Raw genomic sequence first — 23,540 nt, 5'->3', positions numbered from 1 at the left:
TCTCCTGTGGTAAATTTAGTCTTGATTTTAATGCTTTTGCATAGCTGCTTGATATATTCAGTAGTCTTTGGGCATATCTCACATATATGTGTGCTACACTGGATTTGTTGAGGGTAGCTTTTTCCAACTTATATAGCTTGAATTATCAGTATATTTATGATTTGGCTTGCAGTTCAAACACCTGGTCTTAAGTGTAACCTCTTCATGGTAAGATTTGCAGCAAATACACTTTTTTCTTTAAAACAACTGAAACCTTGCAGTGGCTTCTGTTTGAAAAGTCCAACTTCATTCCTTTCACTTTCAATAATACTTTGGAAAAGTACATTAGCATCATGGAAAGTATTTATAATTTTATGCCCTTTTTATTATTTTTATTACTTGCTAAGCTACAACCCTAGTTGGAAATGCAGATTGCTATAAGCCCAGAGGCTCCAACACAGAAAATAGCCCAGTGAGGAAAGGAAAAAAAAGGAAAATAAAGTATTTTAAGAAGAGTAACATTAAAATAAATATCTCCTATATAAAATATAAAAACTATAACAAAACAAGAGGAAGAGAAATAAGATAGAATAGTGTGCTCGAGTGTACCCTCAAGCAAGAGAACTCTAACCCAAGACAGTGGAAGACCATGGTACAGAGGCTATGGCACTACCCAAGACTAGAGAACAATGGTTTGATTTTGGAGTGTCCTTCTACCCTTACCAAGAGGAAAGTGGTCACTGGACAATTAGTGCAGTTACCCCTTGGGTGAAGAAGAATTGTTTGGTAATCTGTGCTGTCAGATGTATGAGGGCAAAGGAGAATATGTAAAGAATAGGCCAGACTATTCAGTGTGGATGTGTGTAGGCAAAGGGAAAATGAACCATAACTGGAGAGAAAGATCCAATGTAGTACCATCTGGCCAGTCAAAAGACCCCATAACGCTCTAGGGGTAGTATCTCAACGGGTGGCTGGTGCCCTGGCCAACCTACTACCTACATTAATGGACACATGGCCAGTATCTCCTCTGTAATTTCATACAGGTCTTCATAGAAGACTATTCCACTTACATAAATAAAATTTGTGCGGTTTGACATCTAATGTAATATTGTCATTACTTGTCTTCAAATTAGACAGTAATATGGAATGTGTGTACGATTTGACATAGACGAGGTAATTATTTTTTCCAAAGCAAGGTATATCTCCAAGTGTGATAGATCCTACTTTTTTTCTGAAATATTTTGCATATGTAAAGTAATTCCCTGTACCACCTTTCGGGTCAACAACAAGCTTTCTCTGTGAAGTTATAACTACATCAACATATTTTTCAAACCAGTCAGCAGGTTTATTTACATACAAGTCTTTTGATACTTCATTAAAAAGAGCACTGCTGATAAATAATTGATCAAATTTAATATGCTTAATATTACATATTTTATCAAATACCTCATCATGACTATTATATGATATCCATAAAATGCATTTTTCAGCTTCAAGTTTTATCATTATTTCATCTATTAATCCATAGGACTCAAATGCTCTATATAGCTCATCATAATTTGTCACTATTGGAATTTGTGTAACATGAAGGATTCGCAGTTTCCTTGTGTTACCCAAATTACTTGATTTTTGAGGATCAGTAGAGTGGTTCTTTATAGTTCCTATGTCATCGACAGAATTTTCCTTAGACTAATAAAGGGGTCGTTATCAGAAAAATCCATTTGTTCGTTCATTGTTAGTTAGTTGTTTGGTTTACCTGCTTGAGAATATTAAGAATTTATCATACATTGGTGAGGTACTATGCAGTTTCCATAATCAGCACAGCGAGAATATACTTCCCAGATGGTCCTAGTTTTGTTTTGAGTGTATTTAAGAGACCTTTGGATATTCAGTGTTTTTATATATTGCTGTCTGGGAATTATATAATTGTCTCAGAGCTTGGGTATTAATATTTTCAAATATAACAGATCAATGTTAAAACAAACAGGTGAGTTTGGAACTCGAGAGGTTGTGTAGCTTGCCAGCTGTATTATATAATTTATATATTTTGGTTCCCAGACCACGGGATCATAATATAATATTTTTGGTGGCCAGACCTTTGGGATCGAGTGAGTCTGTTTTAAATATTGGTGATAACAGGGCTATGTTTTGATTGAAGGTTCGAACAATGAAAAGCTGATAGGATTCTGTGTATTGTTAGGATACTTTTTTTTTCTTGTAAAAGTACAAGTTGGCACAGTTTAATATCCAAGAGCTTTTGAAAAACCCAAAGGTACAGGAGTTGTCAGAAGCTAATGTAACTAAAGCTCAGTGGCTCTATTTTAATGGCATGTGGTGGCCATGCAACGAGTGTTATGATTAAAGCCCAAATCAAGTGTCTAGCCTTAGAACTGTTGATAAACTCGGGAAAATTGTCAGAACAAGATATTGTAGCAGCTCGTGGATTGTTGGATGAGGCTGAAGAAGAATTTGTAGCGAAGCAAAGACCAGCTGACCAACAAACTGAAGGCATGAAAGCAGAAAGGGATGTAGAGGCTGAGATTCGACGAATTGCAGCAGAAGAGAATTTGGTTAAGCTGAAGATGATGGCAGAACTAGAAGAAAGAGAGAGAAGACGGGAAGACAGACAGAAAGAAGAAGCACGACATGCGACAGAAATGGAAGCAAGACGGGAAGAAGAAGCCCGAGACATCGCAAAAAACGCAAGGGAAATGAAAGCAATACGAGAAGAAAAAGAGATAGAAGAAGCAAGACATGCTCGTGCACGGTCGGCAACGCAGACAGAGGCGACCCCTGCTATGCAAGATCCCAGGTTTAATGTAACGAACGACCAGAGGTTAATTCCAAAGTTCACAGAAGAGGCTCCTGACGAATTCTTCAATCATTTTGAAATGGTCGCATCGACAATAAAATGGCCCGAAGATAAATGGTCTGTGTTATTGCAGAGTATACACTTTGGGGAAAAACTGCAGTGCTTACCTGTTCTTATCTCAGGACTAGAGGAAGGAGTATAAAGTGAAGAGGAGCATGCTGCAAGTGTATCAGATGTCCCCTGAATATTATAATGAAAAGTTCCGAAGTCTGAGGAAGGACAAGAAAATGACTTTCCTGGATTACGCTTAGAAGGTTCGACGATGTTTTAAGAGATAGACAGAGGCTGTTAACGTGAGGGAGATAGCTGATTTTAGAAGAATTGATAGTACTGAAACAATATCTACAAGGAATTCCTGAACATATTTGAAAGTACTTGAGAGAGAGAGGTGAAGAAAAGTGATAAAGCCACTTCGCTGAATGAAGATTATATTATCAGTCGTAAACCCTCTTCGGGTATGAAGCTTCAACCGTCGTTTCGACCAAGTGCCAAGTATTCACAGAACCATGGAAACCAGTTCAGTAATAATTATGTAAACAAGTTTTATTAGTTACAGCGTTAGTAGCACTGGTACTGTCCCTACGCAAGAATGTGAAAGTACCATGGCAACAATCGTCGAATCGCCCTCCTTCAAGTATCGTGAAAGACATGCAGAAGGTTAATATTGTCTGTTTTAAGCGTGGCAAGAGAGGCCATATCGGTAAGGAATGTTTGTCAAACCAACTGAAAGCAGTCGCCCAAGTGATTAAAGATAATTCGACTTCACAGAATGCGAAGACGAAAAAACAATCGGGAAAGGACGAAGAGGAAAATAAACCAGCCAACGTTTACACGACGAACATTACAAACCCAAACAGCGTGGATGCCTTTAAACCATATATTTATGGAGGTATGTTAGCAGCAATAGACGGGAGTGAGCAAACCCCTGTCAAGATATTGTGCAACACAGGTTGCAACCATAGTATGGTGATAAAAGGAGTACACCTGCTGGTGGAAGAGTCTCTCACAGGAGACTTGGTTATTTTGAAGGGAATAGGAGGTGAAGAGATTAGTCCTATTTGTTGTTTGAAACTGTCATGCGAGTTGGTAACAGGTAATTTTGATTTTGCGGTAAAGGATTCATTGGCTGTTGAAGGAGTAGAAGTCCTGCTGGGTAATGAGGTTGGTGGAACACCGTTAGTGCCTTGTCTCATTGTAACGAAGAAACCATTGAAGTATAGTCCTACAACTGAACTCGAGAAGGACTACCCATATCTGTTTCCCAGTTGTGTGACGACTAGGAGTATGACAAAGAAAGTGGCTGTTGAAGAAGAAAAAGAAACCGAAGGGTCGGTGAACTTGCAGGATTTGTTTTCCAAGGAAGAGGATTCCCTTGACGGTACGCAAGAGGTGACTTCCCGAGTAAGTCTGAGAGAAGAGGAACAACAGATAAGTGGACAAGAAGACAAAGAAGAAATGAACCTGGAAGAAATAGAAAACTCAGCATTAGAAGTAGGACAAGTGAGAAGGAAAAGGCTGATAGGATTACAATGGTAACAGAGTTATTGTACTGTGGGGTGGTTGAGACGGAGGCACAGCAGTCTATGACCTGTTATTATCTCAAAGATGGGTTGCTTATGAGGAAGCATAGACCCGCCGATATCCCTGAAATGCCGAAAAGGGGATATACCGTCAGATATTGATTCCTGCACCATTGAGAAGACAGGTGATCAACGTAGCACACGGGATAGGATATATGGGGATAAGGAAGACGACGGAGAAGATTATAACACTTTTTCTGGCATGGAATGCATAAGGACGTGGGCCAATTTTGACGTGCATCTCACATATGTCAGATGGCTGGAAAGCCAAACGAGTACATTAAGAAAGCTCCCCTACACCCGATAGAAGTGCGAGGAGAACCCTTCAGCAAGGTAATGATTAACATTGCGGGACCTTTACCAAGGACGAAAAAAGGTCATGAATATATGTTAACCTACATGTGTCTAGTGACGAGATACCCAGAGGCCATACACGTCAGGAACATCAGTGCCAAAATAATGGCCGAGAAGTTGCTAGACTTTTTTACTAAGTTTGGTATTCTGGAAATTGTTCAAAGTAACCGAGGAACGAATTTCACGTCATAACTGTCTCAGGACGTAATGAAACTGTTGGATGTGAAACAACAACTATCAACCGCTTATCATCCGGAGACCCAAGGTGCATTAAAGAGGTTTCAGCAAACTGAAAAATATGTTAACGATGTTCTGCAACGAAACAGGGAATGACTGGGACATCGGACTACCGTTGATGTTATTTGAGGTACGTAGTGCTTATCAATAAAGCATGGGATGTAGCCCGAATGAAATGGTATTTGGACGAGAAGTACGAGGACCAATTAAAATGTTAGCAGAAAAATGGAAAGAACGAGAGGAAACGGATGGAGAATATGTCAAGAATTTGAGGAAAAGGATCGGCGGGATAAGGAAATTTTCCCTAGAAAATCTTAGGACGAGTCAAGAAAAAATGAAGAAAAGGTTAGATGTGAAAAGTAAGGAGAAACAGTTTTTGGTAGGACAATAGGTATTAGTTTTCTTGCCGATAAGGATATTCCCACTCACCAACAAGTACAAGGACCATTCAATATTTTGGAGATCAGTGACCTGACCTACGTTATTGAAACCCCAGGAAGAAGGACAAATTGAAGGAAAGTACACGTTAACCTACTGAAACCCTACTTAAGAGGACCGTCCGCAAGGGACACTGGCCATAGAGCGGGCGAACAATTTTTCTTTTCCGTAATCAGGTTATATTGGATTCTCTGTTCTTTGGCTCAAACAGGAATGTCCCTAGAAAACATAAAGCACTTTAACCCCAAAAATGAGAAAAAAAATATACTGTAGATTTCTGTAACTACTTCATGATTTATCAGCTATCACAGGGAGGTCCTTGAACAGATCAAGGGCACCCACGATAGAGAAGGGATTACTATAATTTACGTTATTAACCTTCAGGCCCAAAAACTATTTTTAACAAAAAAAAAAATAATTCAAATATAAAAATAAAAAAATTATCGACCCTCAGAAACTTGTAATATAACAGGTGTCCGTAATATAGATTTACATAATACTGTATATTTATAAAAGACTATGTACTGAGGTTAAATCAATATCGTTGTCTTTCATAGCCTTCCCTCTGAAGGAAGGTGACAATGAAGGATCAGAAGCCAGAGTACCAGTGGGAGAAAGAGGAGGCCTGGCAGATTTCTTATACTTTGAAGAAGGCCTCCAAAGGCAAGAAATCTTGCTTGGCCTTCTTCTTTCTTCTACTTCCCTTAGAGGGACCGCTATTTACATTCCTCACAGGGAGATGACTGTAAGAAGTCATGACCCCTGCAAGAAGGGCACAAGGAATGGGGATCTACGGCCAACTTGGTCATGAAGGTTCCGCACCTATATAAGGATCCTCTACATCAGTAGCACACAGCAACTACCCAGTCTGAAAGTAGAAAATGAAAATAAAATCAGCAAATTTTGGAACACCAAGCGTACGTCTATATGACTTAACGGCTATTCAGGTAGCTGGCAGGAAGACCAGGCTTTCTCACTTTACCTACCAGTAACTACCGACACCTTGTTATAGATTTTAACAGCAGAGTTTAGCTTCGCTGAAATCATACTTCTATTAAAGAAAGAGTTTGTATATGTGAAAGAACAAATTAATTATTCTTAATTTTATGAGGTTCTGAATCTAACCTTCTAAGTTAATAGCTTATGACTCAAAGGTAACATTCATAGATAAATATATACAATATACTGTATTAATAAGGTGCAATGAAATATTTTCCTTCATTCTATACCTTTTGCTAATTAATCTGACCATTTAAGTAAGGGAAAAACATTGAACTTCATAAAAATTCAAACATAATTCTTATAAAGGATCATAAGAATACAACCCCATATTGTCAAAAGGCCAAAGATAGCTCTGAAATTTAAAATTAGAAGACTTTTTAATGGGTAATGCAATTCAATTTTTCATGTTCAATACCTTTCACTCTAATTATGAATTTGATTTTAGGATGATACAGTTCATATACAGTAACCAAATGGGAGATCGAATATTGAACTGGATATTGGGAAGGCAGTCATACCTGCTTGTTGAGGCAAGGTGGCTAGAGAATATGCATGTGCAGTGGGGACCACATGACAGTATAGAGACAAAATATTTCTCACTGTGTAGAAAAGTCGACCTGCATGCTGCAGTGAGCTTGTACATGCCTCTTCCATTGTTTCATATATCAATTCTACAAGCTCACACATAGAAGCACTAAAAGAAAAAAGTAGATTAATTCCTATACATAGAAATCAGTACTATAAAATGACTGGATTACATCCTTTTCAAATATTGTAAGAAATTTAAATTCATAACTAAATACAATAACATTAATATATTTTCATCCCTGAAATCATTGCATAAAGAATAGTAACATGATGCACAGAATGAAAAATCTGTTCAGTAAGGCCTCACCATATTATAGGTCACCTATTGCTCCCTCAGTAAATTGCAGTTATAAATGTATTATATGTAAATCTATATTGTGGACTCCACTTTATATCATGATTTTCTGAGGGCAGGTAAGTTTTATATTTTTCATCTTTTAAATATTCTTTTATAAATAATACTCTTTGGGCCTAAAAGTTAATGAAATAAATCACAAAAATACCACATACACTTGTAACACCTGCACTCTTGCATTCTGTGTGAGCAACAAATTTTTACTCAAAAAAAAAAAAAGGATCTAATCATATATCTCGTGTATCATGAGAGTTCCTTTTTTTGAGATGAAACTATAATAAACTAACCTCTTTTTCTTCACTTCTTTAACCCAACTTCTAGTTCAATAAGTTAGAAACCCAAAAGAGAATGAATGATAAAAGTATCGTTAATGAAAATCTATTTTGCTGCATATCAACTTTTGTGCGATAGTAAACATTCATCGTAGTTGTTACAAATGATGTTAAGTAAAATATGACTGATATATTATTTCATTATACATTTTTTTTTATTTATAAAAATGTAAACCAAATCATTCCAAACAAAAGAATTTGAAGAAGTCAATAATTTCCTAAGCTTTATACATTAATCAAGCATCGTAAAGGGAAAGCTATAAAATTATAGTGCATCGGCAACGATGACGAAACACCTCTAAACTTCGATATGCCATTAAAATTGATAGTAAATGAAATATTAGAAAGTATTCTTACTAAAAGCTACATACTTTTATATGGTAAAACAAAAATTATAGTTCAAGTAATAATTTTCTCTTTTAGTAAGATAAAAATCATTTAGAATTTTACCCTTATCAGCTAATTTGAAAAAAGTAGACATTTGTCACGATCTTACACAAATGTAAACATTAAAAAAACTTATTTTTATTTCATAATACAATACTAATACTGTGTGCAAATATTGTATCAATTATTATTAGATATGATTAAGAGCCATCTACTTTTTATTTTGGGAATTCAGATTATTGCATTTGTGGCTAGGAGAACATCTACTGTATATTGCATGTTTCAAGTAATGTAGTGTTTTTAATCAAAATAATTAAATTTACTGCTAAAAGGTCCTTTTCTTTAAATCTACACAAGTACATCCAGTCCATTAAATAATCCTTTTATCTTTCACTTTGTCTTCAAGAATTTGGGGGAAAGATATTTATGTAAATTTCCCATTAACAATTCTCTTTTATATCATCCTAGGAGGCTCTTGTTTTTATTTGTTTCTCGATAGTATCGTAATTAAACGTTTGCTGCACCCTTTTTATAAGTTATATTCATCAGTAAATGGATATATAGTTTGGTCAATGGCATAGATTGGATGCCCAATATATCCGTTGAGTGTTCGGATGTAATTTTTTTCCTACATATACTTAAAGATGCATCTAGTAAAAGTAAGTTTTGGTTTAAGATAGTGTTTTAACTTTATAACACATTTATGAGAGTATTAGGAGGGTTTATATAAGATTAAATTGGTGGATAAAAATATTAACAATCTAAAAAATAATGAAAAAATATAAAGTAGATTTCTGTATCAACGTTACAGTTTTTCAGCTATTGCAGGTGGTCCTGGAACAAAACGTCTGCCATAGCCGGGGAAATACTTCACTTTACTTTAAGGGCTGTTTATATGGTTCTACACAGCAGGAGAATCCTACTCGCTACAGGACCTCCACAGTTATTTTATCATGTTTTTTCGAAAGCATTCAACACCTCACAAAGCATATTGCTCGTTTATTGTCAAATCCATGGTATCAAAGCACTTTGAGAACAAGAAAGTCTTCAGTTTCCTCTTGAAAGCCTTGGTATTTTCAGTATTTCGAATGTCTAGTGGGAGCATATGGTATAGTCTCGGGGCCGCATATTTAAAGGCTCTAGAGCAGGGGTTCCCAACCTTTTTGCACTCGCGACCCCTTTGCTAAAAATCTGAAACCCATGCGACCCCCTACTTAGGGCTTACTATCATCAGCTTAATTTTCCTTTTATTTTCTGTTAAGTTAAGGAGAGGGAAAGAAACATCTAAGAAAACATTTAAAATTGCTGTAATTATTTATTAGCAAATTAAATCACATTGGTCCAACCTGAATTCACAAAGAGAACATATATTTCTTAAAATAATATTAACATAGGTTTGAACAGCTATCCAACCCAGCTAGTGGGATGCCTGATGTTGCATTTCAGCAGCAAGCTTTGAAATTCGTGGCCGAACGTTTGTTAAAACCAGTCTCATGTCATCTCCAACATCCAATCTGTTCTTATTCTTTGTTTTCATATTGACAAGAGTGGAAAATCCTGCTTCACACAAGTAGGTAGAAGCAAATGGAACAAGGACACGTAAAGCTATCATTCTGATTTTGGAGTATGACTGATACATACCGCACCAGAACTGAGTCACGGATTTCACCTTGAAGAGATCACGAGCTGAATAGTCAGTCGTTCCTTAGATCCAGATATTCTTCTTGGATTTCATCTGGGATGCTGGATACATCAAGTTCAGTACAAAATGGGTTCCTTACCAGGGCCTCCTGTTCCTATGAAAGCTCAGGGAAGTAACACTTAACTTCCTTTTCTAGAGACTGAAGATGTTCGGTAATCTCATCCTTGAGGAACTGATCCAGTTGGATGTGAGACTCATCCATCACTCCAAAAAGTTTTTCAAACATAGCGATGTTTCCAAGATTGGTTTTCCGACGCAAGTTTTGCAGTTTGGAAACAAAGGCCCGAAGACTATCTTGAAAAAGGAGAACATGTGTTTCCCTTCCTTGAAGCTTCAAATTGAGCTTGTTCAGCTGGTCAAAAATGTCGGCTAGGTACGCAACCCTTTTATTCCATGCTTTATCTTCGAAGAGGACAACAAGATCTTTCCTTTCTTGAGTCTCCAGAAATAGCTTTATTTCATCTTTCATTTCAAAGACACGATTAATAACGTTTCCTTTCGACAACCAACGTACTGCTGTGTAGAAGAGAAGGACTTCGTGGTCAGCATTCATGTCTTTACATAGTACTTTGAATAGGCGAGTGTTGAGTGCTTTAGTCTTGATATAATTTACAATTTTGATTACAGATTCAAGCACTTCCTGCAGAGAAGCAGGGAGAGTCTTACTGGCGAGAGCATATTGGTGAATCATGCAGTGGAAGCCCTTTGCTTGAGGTGCTAGCTTTTTCACTCTCGATTGGAATCCTGATTTCGATCCCAGCATAGCTGGTGCCCCATCCGTACAAACCCCACACACGTTTTCCCATTGAAGATCTTCCTCTTGGAAAAAAGTTGAAACTTTTTCTATCGAATCTTTGGCCTTTAAGACACAGTTCATGCCGTTTGAAGAAATTCAAATCCTGTCATATCACAACAGCATGCTTGCCAGACACAACTCACCTCTACTGCTTACTTATCTCCTTGTTAAAATAAAGTAAAAATGTTGAATAATGCACGCTTTGGAACACTGACTAGTGGTGAGTAATTTACGAGCCGGGTATAAATTTCTTAATGCATACGATAGACACGTAAATAATAATAAAAAAATGCCCGACTAAGAACAAATAGATACACGTGAAACATATTGTCAGAAGAGCGAAAAAGAAGTGTAATCAGCAAAAGGTTGTTACTCGAAGGTTTTGCAGAAATAAGTTCTTTTCTATAAATTTCTGTAGTTTTGTCCACCCAAATATATAGAAAATTCAGACAGCTTTTTCATCTATCTCTTGATAACTTTTCTCTTCCTTTTGCTAACAGCTCTACATTAAAAGATTGTTATTCGAAGGTTTTGCAGGAATAACTTCTTTTTATGAATTTTGTCTAACAAAAATACAGAAAATCATACAAGAACTAAAATAACAATAACTCACATAAAGATAGGCATCAAATTTATAGTAAATCGTAGCCACTTAGAATTCAAAGAGAAAACTAAAACTGTCAGAATAATTAAGTTTGTCTTCAATATTCAAGTCACAAGTGGAAAAGTGAAATCATCCACTCCGTAAATGACGGGAAAAATCTAATCCATCGTTTAAGAAACAACATATAAACGTCAAACAAAATACACAAACATAAGAAAAAAATAAATTTTCAAACATGATAAACAAGAGAATAATAATCATCACTTGATAATAACTTACCCTAAAATATAATACCCACACAAAAATATACATACGAGAATGCAGCAAGGTATCACACGTAGCACATGTTTTGCTTTGCACCGAAACAAAATAAATGTAAGAGCATGAAAAATGTAACTGATGAAATAAAATTAATGTTATCCCAAGCTACTTCTAACAAGGCTACGCGACCCCCCCGCCAAGGCTTCGCGACCCCCCAGGGGGTCGCGACCCACCGGTTGGGAACCCCTGCTCTAGAGCCTACAGTAGATGTATATCTGTAATATAAACATAATAAACCCATGACCCAAGGGATCATTAGAGAAGTTTGTGAATGTCGAGCCATAACAGGATGCGAAAGTGAGACCAAGCTAAATCATTGCATAGGTAACATTTTGTATGTAACGTCAACACAATACAAGCATCCAGTGAGAAACAGTTGACCTCTTGGTCTCTGCACAGAACCAGATGGCTTCCGATAATAATCTTGTGTTATCATGTTTGTAATAAATACTGAGATAACTAATATAACGTTATCGACGAAAACCTGTATTTTGGGAATTCTATTAATCTTGTCATACGGAATGGTCATCCGACCAAACCATCCATACTGCAGTGATGGAGCTAATAATAAACTGTTTAAAGTTAACTTAACTAGACTTATTCAGAAGAAGTAACCTACAAGTCCAACAAAACTATATCATATTGAAGAGACATGAGATAGAACACCAATGTGTGTTTATAACAGTACCACACCAACAATTGGTGGCAGCGATTCCAACTTTAAGAACCAGTGATTTCAACTTTAAAAACCAGCGATTTCAACTGTAATAATTTGCAGTTACAACAGTAATGAATCCACAATTTCGACAAAGTATCTACGTCCACCGAAGAAATGAACGCATCGAACATCAACTATAAATATTATACAAACTGAGGAACAGGATTTTCAATCAACATACATCATTAAAACATCTTAAGAAGACGAAGGAATGGCATTCAACTTTATCAACGTTTACTGAACAAACATTCAAGAATCATATCCAGGAAATAAACATTCAACAATACTACGGGAAATCAAATCGAAACATTCATCAAACAGCTAAACTCTCGCAAAACAGAGAGAGAGAGAGAGAGAGAGAGAGAGGAAATGACGTCATCGATCATTGCCCATATATACTGAAAGCTAAGTACATTTCTTTATTCATTCAGCTTTAGGCAGTGAAGTGTTTGTTGTCACGAGTCGATCGTCCATTATTTGCAAATCTTCATTTTTCCTTCATTAAAGGAAACTGTATTCAACTTCGAATTCTCGTCTAGAATTTTTGTTCTCAGTGCTAATTCCGTTTTCTTTGAGAAGTTCTCGGGAAATACCTTTGTCTTAGTATCATTGTTTTGGGGGATTTTGTTATAATCTGCAACATATCTTTATTGTATAGTGCTTATGCGTTTACGCAGTGGACGTCTGTATTCATATAGAGATTTTGATAGGATCACAAGGAATCGTAGAGACCCATTTGTACAATTGCAAGAAGCTAAAAGTTTTATAGAATTTTCTAAAGGAGATGCAAGCGCGTATACTGTATTAGGGAAGTTTCTTTTCAATAAGCAGTTACATGGGACGATTTCAAAGTTAGGCTACATGTGATCTATGGCGGTGAAGAAGCTTAATGAATATCAAGATATTTTAGGTAATTCCACATGGGTTACAGGAGATAACATCGCCATGAAAGATTTCTTACGATTAATGTATTTAACTTGCATGACAATTATGTTGCCAGAGGCTTTAGTGCGCTGTTTTGATAAAAAGTTAACGCCCGAAAGTACAGAACTAGATGTATATAAACAGATAAAGAAACACAAGTCTAAGTGTACTGATCTTGATCCCTTTTTTACACAAGTTTTTGCAAAAAATGAAACTAAGCCACAACAAGTAAACGTAGTTAATAATAATCAAGTTGCAGGGATAACGTGTTATAATTGCAAACGTCAAGGTCACTTGATCACAGACTGCGATATTGTTCAATACATAACAGTTCAACTCATTCATATAGTTGATGCTATTCGCGTAATCAACAAAAGAATCCTAGAAACACAAATTCAATTCCACAGTCAATTCCCTATGGAAATAAAAAGAAAAATCCTCAGTTCAATAAGAAGAAACAGCCAAACGTCAATGCAGTTAAAAATAAAAAACAAACAAATAGTGCTTCAAATAACTCTGTTCCTGGGCCATCTACCCAGAATTCACAAGGTCAGACTAATTTTGAGAATGTGCAAAGCAAAGCAAATACCACATAATTAACTCCAATGGGGAAGAGAGTGATGTTGGGTCATTCGTATCAACATCAGTAGTATTGAATAATCAATTTAATGTTTATTCAGATCATTGTGAGGCAATAGATTTTCCTATGAAACACACTGCCGAATCAAATAAATCAGTGCAGGCTCCCGTAGATTTGCAACAAATTCACACAATAACACGCCAAAATGAGTTACGACCAACATTATATATTGTAAATTTGGAACACCGATCCTTTACATTATTTTTTGACTCTGGTAGTCCACGTAATATCATGGATTTGATAACTCATCATTTGTTATTTTCGAACTCCCCTATAAAGAAGTCCAGAGTAAGGCTCTCGGGTATAGGAAATAATGAATTAAATGTAATAGGAGTAACTCATGTTCAGTACAAGGTCGGTAAGCGCATGTTTGCTGATACCCTTGTTGTTGTACAAAACATTGATATGTATCCAGCTGTAATTATAGGATACCCGTCTATGGGCAATCAAAACATTATCTTAGCCCCTGCCAAACATGGCGTGTATATCAAAGGAATATTCTATAAGTCTTCTAATACCTTAAAATCAGTTTTGGATAAAAAGGAGATGACAAATAAAAGTGACGTACGTTGAAGAATCAATCACTTGTCTTATTAATAAAGAAATAATATACGCGACCCAACAGAATTCTCGTTCACCCGTAATATCATCTTGCACGCAATCTATCGAGCCTTACGTAACTTCGAATATAATCGTGCGAGTAAAGAAAACTTTGCCGGGATCTGAAATATTAATCCTTTCCGACACTTTGAAAACTAACGGATTGTCAGTCACACAAGCTAATTATACAGTCAGCTCACAACAACAATGTAATATTGAAGTCTGTAATCATTTAAATACCACTTTAGTAATTCACAAAAATCAACATATCTTGGATGTAGAAGTTTATAAACATCGTATTCTTACCGTCGCTGAAATCAATCACGCTCAATCAGTTGCGGATGAATCCGTTTTGCAATCTATTAAAAATAAAATCAATAAAGACAATCAAGAAGAGGAAATTCAACAGAAATTTTTTGGACTTTTAACCAAATATCATGATGTTTTCTCCACTACGGATGGATCCTTAGGAAAAACAGATGTTATTGAACATCAAATAAGGTTAAAAAACAAGCAGAAAATTATCTATGTACCCTCATACAGACTCCCTATGAAATTCCAGAATGAGATAAATGATGAAGTAGGTAAAATGCTAGGAGGAGGAGTCATTAGGAAATCGAACACCCCTTATAATTTTCCATTAATAGTTGTACCGAAAAAAGATCGAACATGGCGTATCTGCGTAGACTTCCGTTGCTTAAATGAGGAAACGATCCCTGATCGATTCCCAGTGCCATGTACTGACGATATTTTATCTTTGTTAGGTCAGAATAAATATTTTACCAGTTTGGTCTTACTTAAAGGCTTTCACCAGATATCATTAGAAGATAGTATCCCATACACGGCCTTCAGCACAGCCAGGGGACATTATGAATTTTTGCATATGCCTTTTGGTTTACGTTGTGCTCCCATAAAATTTACTAGAATGATCAACATAGTGTTTGGAGACTTATTAGGGGATATATTGCATGCCTATATGGACGACCTTGTAATCTTTTCTAATACCTTAGAAGAACATCTACGTAAACTGGAACTAGTACTACAGAGACTAAGACAGCATAACTTAAGGGTAAAGATTAGTAAGTGTGAATTCTTCAATACAGAATTAGTCTATTTAGGTTTTACGGTGTCTAGCCAAGGTCTTAAAGTAGTCCACAATAAGGTGTCGGCTATCCGTAACTTTCCGATACCTACTAATATCAAGGGAATACAGCAATTTCTGGGGTGTAGTGGATATTACAGGCGTTTTATACACAATTATTCAATAATAGCCACTCCCCTAACTGATCTTACAAAGAAGGGCGTAGATTTCATATGATCTGAGCAGCATCAACAGGCGTTTAATACCTAGAAAGATGAACTGTGTAGTTCTCCTATCTTAAAATTTCCTGACTTCGGTAAGGAATTCTTCATTGCAACAGACGCCTCAGACCTAGGAGTATGTGGGGTATTGCTTCAGCAATATGACAAACAGTTTTTCCCGATAGCTTTTTATTCATGTAAACTGAGACCTTCCGAAAGTAAGTATGCAGTAATAGACAAGGAAGGGCTAGCTATTGTTAATTCACTAGTGCATTTTAAGTTCATAATATACGGTTATCCTGTCAAGGTTCTTACTGATCATAAGCCCCTAACCGACTTCTTTAAAGGCTTTAGTCACAGCCCCAAACGAACTCGGTGGCATTTGATCATCCAAGACTTTGGCGCGAGGATCGGGAATTTACCAGGGAAAGCAAATATCATTGCTGATGCATTATCACGCAACCCCGTGTCATCTTGTACGGAGCCATTAGCTGAATTAATAGATATATCAACATCCATGCCTATTGTTAAAACTGTATCTGAACAAGAAGATCTGGACTGGAGAGCTGAATTATTACAGACTGAGCAAACAAAAGATCAGAACTTAGAAAAAAACCCTGAATGCTTTGAAAGGAAATCCTAAGGAAAAGGAATATATAAAGTATACGCAGCAGTTTTATATAGTCAAGGACAATATTCTGTGTAGACTCGTGACAAGGAAAACCCGCAATACACCACAGGTGACTAACGACCAGGTAGTGGTACCAATCTCACTTATATCCACTGTCCTAAATTGGTTGCATGCAAATCCATTGCATGGACACCCGGGGTTCTCCATAATGTCACAGAAAGCCAAATCATTATTTTATTGGCATACGATGCTTACAGATATAAAAAAGCACATGGCTAATTGTCGCACTTGTCAGGAAAACAAAGGGCACACGAAAACACCTGTCAGCCTAGGGGCTTATCCCGTGCCCAATCAACCCTTTGAAAGAATTCATTTAGATTTATTAACAGGATTTTATGAGTCAGACAGAGGAAATAAGCACCTCTTAGTAATTGTAGATGCTTTGACTCGATATACAGAACTGATAGCGCTTAAAACTAAAACTGCGATTGAATGTGCTAGGAAGTTTTACGAGTGTTACATTTGTAAACGTGGAATTCCACACATGATAATCTCAGACTCGGGTGGAGAATTTAATAATCATTTCCTTAATTCATTGTGTGAACTCCTTAGCATAAAGAAAATTAATACCATGATCTATCGCCCACAGTCGAATGGGCTAGTGGAAAGAGCGAATAGGAAGGTTTTAAACATATTAAGATTAACACTTGGGGGATCAGACCCCAACTGGGATATTGCAATACCAGCGGTACTAAGTACTCTGAATCACTCATATTATGTATCAATTAAAATGTCGCCGCACGAGGCATTGTATGGTACCCAAGGTAGAACGCTTTTCCATGTATTAACGCCTACAACTAATCTATCAAATCCTTTAAAGGAAGTTATAAATGCAAGCAAAAGTCGTTATGATATCCTTCGAAAGAATCAAGAAGAGTCACAAATTATAATGAAAAGGAATCATAATAAAATAGCGAAGCCAACTAAAACATATACCGTGGGTGATAATGTATACAAACAGGTTAATGTACGTAAAGGACTCAATTACAAACTAACACCTAAGTTTGAAGGCCCATTTAACAATTTGGAAACATTAACAGCCAATAGATTTAGAGTTCAAAATGTATCCCAACCCACCGATGAGAGAATTGTACCATTGGCTCACATAAGAAATTAAAATAAGAGAGAAGGAAGTGAGGGAATTTTTTTTTTCTATGAAACTTGTATGATATTTGTATGTTAAATTTTTTTTCTTCTTAATAGAGGAGTAATTACATATATTTTTCTCATTGCAGGTTTCCAAAATGAAGTTTTTATTGTAAGGAGCGATATTGTTCGCTCAGATATTTTTCTCGTGTGGGAAGAGCCCTAAAACTAAAAGTATAGATTTTAAATATGGCACTATTGTAGAGAGAACAGAAGATGTTTTTATTACTGCAGGCAATATAATTATAGAAGTAAACATGCAAGCTATTTTTCTCCAAGAGAATGACGTCACTAGCTTAAAGAGCGACATTTCAAGGTTTGCTGCGTCATTAAATGAGATGCAAAAACGACATTTTCCATTTAATAAAAAGAGTTCGCTTGCACCGACACTAAGCGTAGCAGAAATGCTATCACAAGACTTGCAAAATAAGACTTACGAGGCAGAATCTTTGGCTCGTGACCTTCTGATGTGGACAGTAAGACACACTAACCTTGAAAGACGTTACCCGTTTATTTTTGCTGCACTAAGCATCTTTGGATCTGTTGCAAGTTAAGGCTTAGGGATTTCAAATCATCTTAAAATCAGTAATCAAAATAAGAAAATCGAGTTTTTAGAACATAAAAACGAATTAGTTTTATCAGAACTAAGGAATCAGTTAACATCAATTAATCAAATTATGAGTTTGGTGAACAAACATTCTAGTAATATCCGTCAGATTATGGAAGTACAAAACTTGTTGGCAACGTTAATGTATTATAATTCAAAAATAGATCATATCCATACAAAAATTTCACATTTTATTGAGAAATCGAAAGATGAAGACTCTAGGACATTTGCATTTTAAAAACATTTAAAAAAAAAAAATTGGGCATCTAATAAAATATATAAGCCCTATATATATATATATATATATATATATATATATATATATATATATATACGTGTATATATATATATATATATATATATATATATATATATATATATATATATATATATATATGAAACCGTGGTGCGTGCACGTACCAGGAATTTTTTTGTGCACTGTAATTATATCTTTACCAAGGTAACAACTATTCTTTAACAAGTTACCAAATCATATGTACATCAGATTTTTTTTGGGGGTACCACATAATCATTTGCTAGCAATATACTATATAGATCTGTATTTTTCATGCATTTTTCTTTATTTTTTACTATTTCCATTAGGTATGTATTTTTTTTTAATACCTATGTGAACATTCATCCTTAATCACTTGTTTATGGCTAAAAAAATATATATCCAGTCACACTCCTAGAAAACATATTTTTGACGTAATTTTTGTTAATCAAATATTTGAAGGTAGCGGTCCGAGCTAATGTAATATATACATAATAAAACCATGACCCAAGGGATCATTGGAGAAGTTAGGAGTGTGTGAACGTCGAGCCATAACAGGATGCGAAAGTGAGACCAAGCTAAATCATTGCATAGGTAACATTTTGTATGTAACGTCAACACAATACAAGCATCCAGTGAGAAACAGTTGACCTCTTGGTCTCTACACGGAACCATATGGCTTCCGATAATAATCTTGTGTAATCATGTTTGTAATAAATGCTGAGATAACTAATATAACGTTATCGACGAAAACCTGTATTTTGGGAGTTCTATTAATCTTGTCATACGGAATGGTCATCCGACCAAACCATCCATACTGCAGTGATGGAGCTAATAATAAACTGTTTAAAGTTAACTTAACTAGACTTATTCAGAAGAAGTAACCTACAAGTCCAACAAATCTATATCATATTGAAGAGACATGAGATAGAACACCAATGTGTGTTTATAACAGTACCACACCAACATAATCTAGATTCCAATAATTTGAAACCATCTGTAACTTCTCGTGTCAACACGATTTGTTGCCTGCACAATATGTAGCAATTCTCTTAGATATTTTAGATGTCCGGTTCTGATAACTTGATTATTATCATTAATACTTGCTAAGCTACAACACTAGTTGGAAAAGCAGGATGCTATAGGCAACAGGGAAACTAGCCCAGTGAGGAAAGGGAAAATGGAAAAATAAAATGTTTCAAGAACAGTAACATTAAAATAAATCTCCTCTATAAACTAATTTATAAAAACAACAAAACAAGAGGAAGAGAAATAAGATAGAATAGTGTGCCCAAGTGTACCCTCAAGCAAAAGAACTCAACCCAAGACAGTGGAAGACCATGGTACAGAGGCTATGGCACTACCCAAGACTAGAGAACAAAGGTTTGATTTTGGAGTTTCCTTCTCCCAGAAGAGCTGCTTACCATAGCTAAAGAGTATCTTCTATCCTTACCAAGAGGAAAGGAGCCACTGAATAATTACAGTGCAGTAACCCCTTGGGTGAAGAAGAAATGTTTAGTAATCTCAGTGTTGTCAAGTGTATGAGGACAGAGGAGAATATGTAAAGAAGAGGCCAGACTATTCGGTGTGAATGTAGGCAAATGGAAAAGGAACCGTAACCAGAGAGAAGGAAACAATGTAGTACTGTCTGGCCAGTCAAAGGACCCCATAACTCTCTGAGATATTGTACATATTTCAAACTTAATTCTTGCTTCAATAGGCAATCCATGTAAATTAGTATAAGAATGATCCTTTCTTGGAGTAGGACACCTTTTATTAGTCTTGCTCCTATGTTTATTATGTTTTGTAATTTCTTAAGTTTCTTTACAGAATGTTCATCCAGGTACTTCTGTATAAAAACAAGATTTCTAAGATAACAACCAGCAGTTTTTACTACATTATTTATTCGGCCATTGAAAGACAAGTTACAGTCAAGAGATACGCCTAGATCACAAACTTCACTAGATATCGGGAAAGAGTTGTTATTTATGTTTATTTGAATATCACCCAAGTTTCTTTCGCAGCTTTTCTTTCCAACCACCATTAACTCAGTTTTATATTAATTAAATTTTAATTGTTTGTCATATTTTCCATAACACTGGCAAGAAATCAGTTTAGAGTTCCAGTAGTGCCATCTATATAATTTTTGGGGAAGTAAAATTGTGTATCATCTGCAAATAGTTTGAACTTCACTCCATGCCTTTGTGGTATTTTCGACAGACCAGTAGTATAAATACAGAAAAAGATTGGGCCCATTACACTTCCCTTAGGTAACCCTCTGTTTAAAGATTCATATGATGAATAAGCATTCATAATTTGCACACAATAATTTCTGTCAACCAAGTAGTCTTTTAGGGATTCAAAAGCTTCATCTTCAATACCAATGGACCATAGATCATTTAGTAGCAGTTCATGAACAATTGTATCAAAAGCAGCACTAACATCAAGTAATATTATTTACCACATATGTTTTCATCCATCATTACCAGTATATCATTTAAAACAGAAGATAGTTGTCTCAGTAGAGTATAATTTTCTGTAAGCAGACTGATTGTCTGGCAACGAATCCTATTTCTTATAGGGGCCTGTCTGGCATGCCAATATATGGGGGTATAGGATGAAAAACAAAAAGTCCTGAAAAAATTCACCAAGGTTCGTAGGCAATGAAGAATGCGTATACAAAATATTTTGTCAAAATTCCTCTTACTTTCAAAATTACAGGGTAATTAGTAAAAGTAACTCAATAAGCCGAAAACATTGATTGCTACAAGAAAATGCACTAGTTCTTCTTTTATCGTAAATTTTGATAATTATTACATTTCAAGACGAAGTATTACATGGTAATTACACCCTTTGGCCTTCAGTGCTAGCACAAACCTCAGAGAGAGTACATGTTTGAGTTTGACCTCTGATATTTGCTCACTTTTACGTTTGTTTTTCTTGGGTAAGGCAAGAATTTCGTCATGCCAAAGAAGAAAAGACAATTTCAACATCTCGCTAACATAAGGAAGAAGAACACTGCTCTAATAAGAGTTCAGAAGTGGGTAACATTGGCTATATTAGCGTAGTGAAGGATGAAGGAGCGACCGTCTTTCCTGACCAAGAGCCTAAAGAAGGAGGATATTGAGCAAAGAAAATAAAAATCATAATAATCATTACCGGTATTTATTAATATTGTCTTTGTAAAAATACACAGGAAAACTTTGAATGCCTGTATCTCTACTACACTATACTTATTGACCTTCAAATTCTATCTTCTCCCTTAGTTTCAAAGATATAGCACTGAAATTTGGAATATAACTTAAAAAGACATTATAAAATGATCAAATGTTGCCCTCTTTCCAATTTTTGTTTTATATTTTTTCTTAGTTTTTTCCCCTGATTTATAGGGTTTATTTTGTTACCATAATGAAAAAAATTCATATCTAGCAAAAGAATTACTTCTAGAAAAGAACACTCTCTATTTGATTGGAGTTCTACATCAGGTAGTAATCCCAGGTCTTAATATTAATAGTCAAGAGAGGAGATCGAATTTGGAAAACCTTAATTTTCAGGATAAATTGCCCTAGCGTTGCAAAACGAAGGTCAGAGGCAAAAATCCTATACAGTTCGGGGATGTCCTAAGTCACCTAATAAAGTGGAATGAATGTCAAAGTCCTGTCTTTAAAAAAGCGGCATTAGCTTGCTGGTCCCCTTAAGTTTGTGTTCAATCTACCGGAATCCAGACAAGGGCAGCACTGCTTCTCTAGGGGAAGCCATGGAGTGTTCTTAACCTAAGGGTTGTCCGGGGGTCAAACGACCACCACTCTTACTCAATCATCTTCCAGGGTTGTCAGGGGGTCAAACGACCACCACTCTTACTCAATCATCTTCCAGAGACTAACTGAGCAGTGTCAATGGGAAGGGAACAAGACATTGAAGTAACAAGTTGGAACTTCTTCACCTTTGAAAAAGATCCCAAAAAAGAATCCCTTTTGGACTTCTTTTTTCGTCGCTTACCAAACCGCACCCACTGGGATGATGGCTACTCCCAATATTTGTTACAAGGAGACTCGTGCTAGCAAGAATGTCTACTGGAAACAGGACAAAGAGCATATATTAATAGTAGAAAGCTCAAGGTTTGTATAATATGGAAAAATACAAATTATTTCCAAATTTGTCATTTTAAGGTAAAACTGTGAATGTATGTAACTGCATGTGTTGTGTGTGTATGTAGTGAAGTATACATAGAAGTGTGTTTGATTCTGGTCCATAGTAACCCTAAAATCCAAAATATGTTACCATTTTTTTTTTTTTTATCATTGATATGATAATTTTTTAGTATTTCTTTTGGTGTTGAAAATCTATACAATAGTTCAATATAACTTATTTGGTAAAGTACACTTTTTGTTCAGCATTATATTCTGTGCAGCATAATCATTGGATTATTCTGCAACCTCACCATCCTTGTGACCTAAGGATGAGTGAGTTTGAGGGAAAATATAGATCTGTCTGATGAGTTATTAGCAGCTATTACCGGGCCCTGCTGTGGTCCTTCCTTGGGTGGTTAAATGAGTTTGGGTGCTGAAGATAGTAGGTTGGCCAGGGCACCAGCTGCCCATTGAGATACTACCACTAGACAGTTATTGGATCCTTTGACTGGCCACACAGTTATGCACTGTATCCCTCTCTCTGGTTACGGCTTATTTTTCCTTTGCCTACACATACACCAAATAGCCTGGCCTATTCTTTACAGATTCTCGTCTTTCCTCATACACCTGACAACAATGAGATTACTAAACACTTTTTCACCCAAGGGGTTAATTACTGTACTGCAATTGTTCAGTGTACTTTCCTCTTGGTAAGGGTAGAAGAGACTCTTTAGCTATGTTAAGCAGATCTTCCAAAATTAAACCATTGTTCTCTAGTCTTGGGTAGTGCCATAGCCTCTGTACCATGGTCTTCCACTGTCTTGGGTTAGAGTTCTCTTGCTTGAGGGTACACTCGGGCACACTATTCTATTTTATTTTTTTTCTCTTCCTCTTGTTTTTTTGAAATGGTGTGTTGGGCAAGGCTTAATAGAAGGGCCATGGATGCCTGGTGGTTTATCAA

At 36.0% G+C, this 23,540-nt stretch overlaps 1 protein-coding gene across 1 annotated transcript in view; it reads right to left on the bottom strand.

Moving 5' to 3' along the window:
• Window positions 1–23,540, bottom strand: part of Zw10 (Zeste-white 10) — a 648,851-nt gene that overhangs the window by 219,578 nt on the left and 405,733 nt on the right. Inside the window, exon 9 of the mRNA XM_068376802.1 lies at window positions 6,981–7,156. Within this exon, the coding sequence (XP_068232903.1) occupies window positions 6,981–7,156 (176 nt within the window). The remainder of the gene's footprint in view (window positions 1–6,980; window positions 7,157–23,540) is intronic.

Source organism: Palaemon carinicauda, chromosome 7, assembly GCF_036898095.1.
Source record: "Palaemon carinicauda isolate YSFRI2023 chromosome 7, ASM3689809v2, whole genome shotgun sequence".
Lineage (NCBI taxonomy): Eukaryota > Metazoa > Arthropoda > Malacostraca > Decapoda > Palaemonidae > Palaemon > Palaemon carinicauda.
The sequence above is the reverse complement of the archived record's forward strand: the minus strand, read 5'-3'. Positions and strand labels throughout refer to the sequence as shown.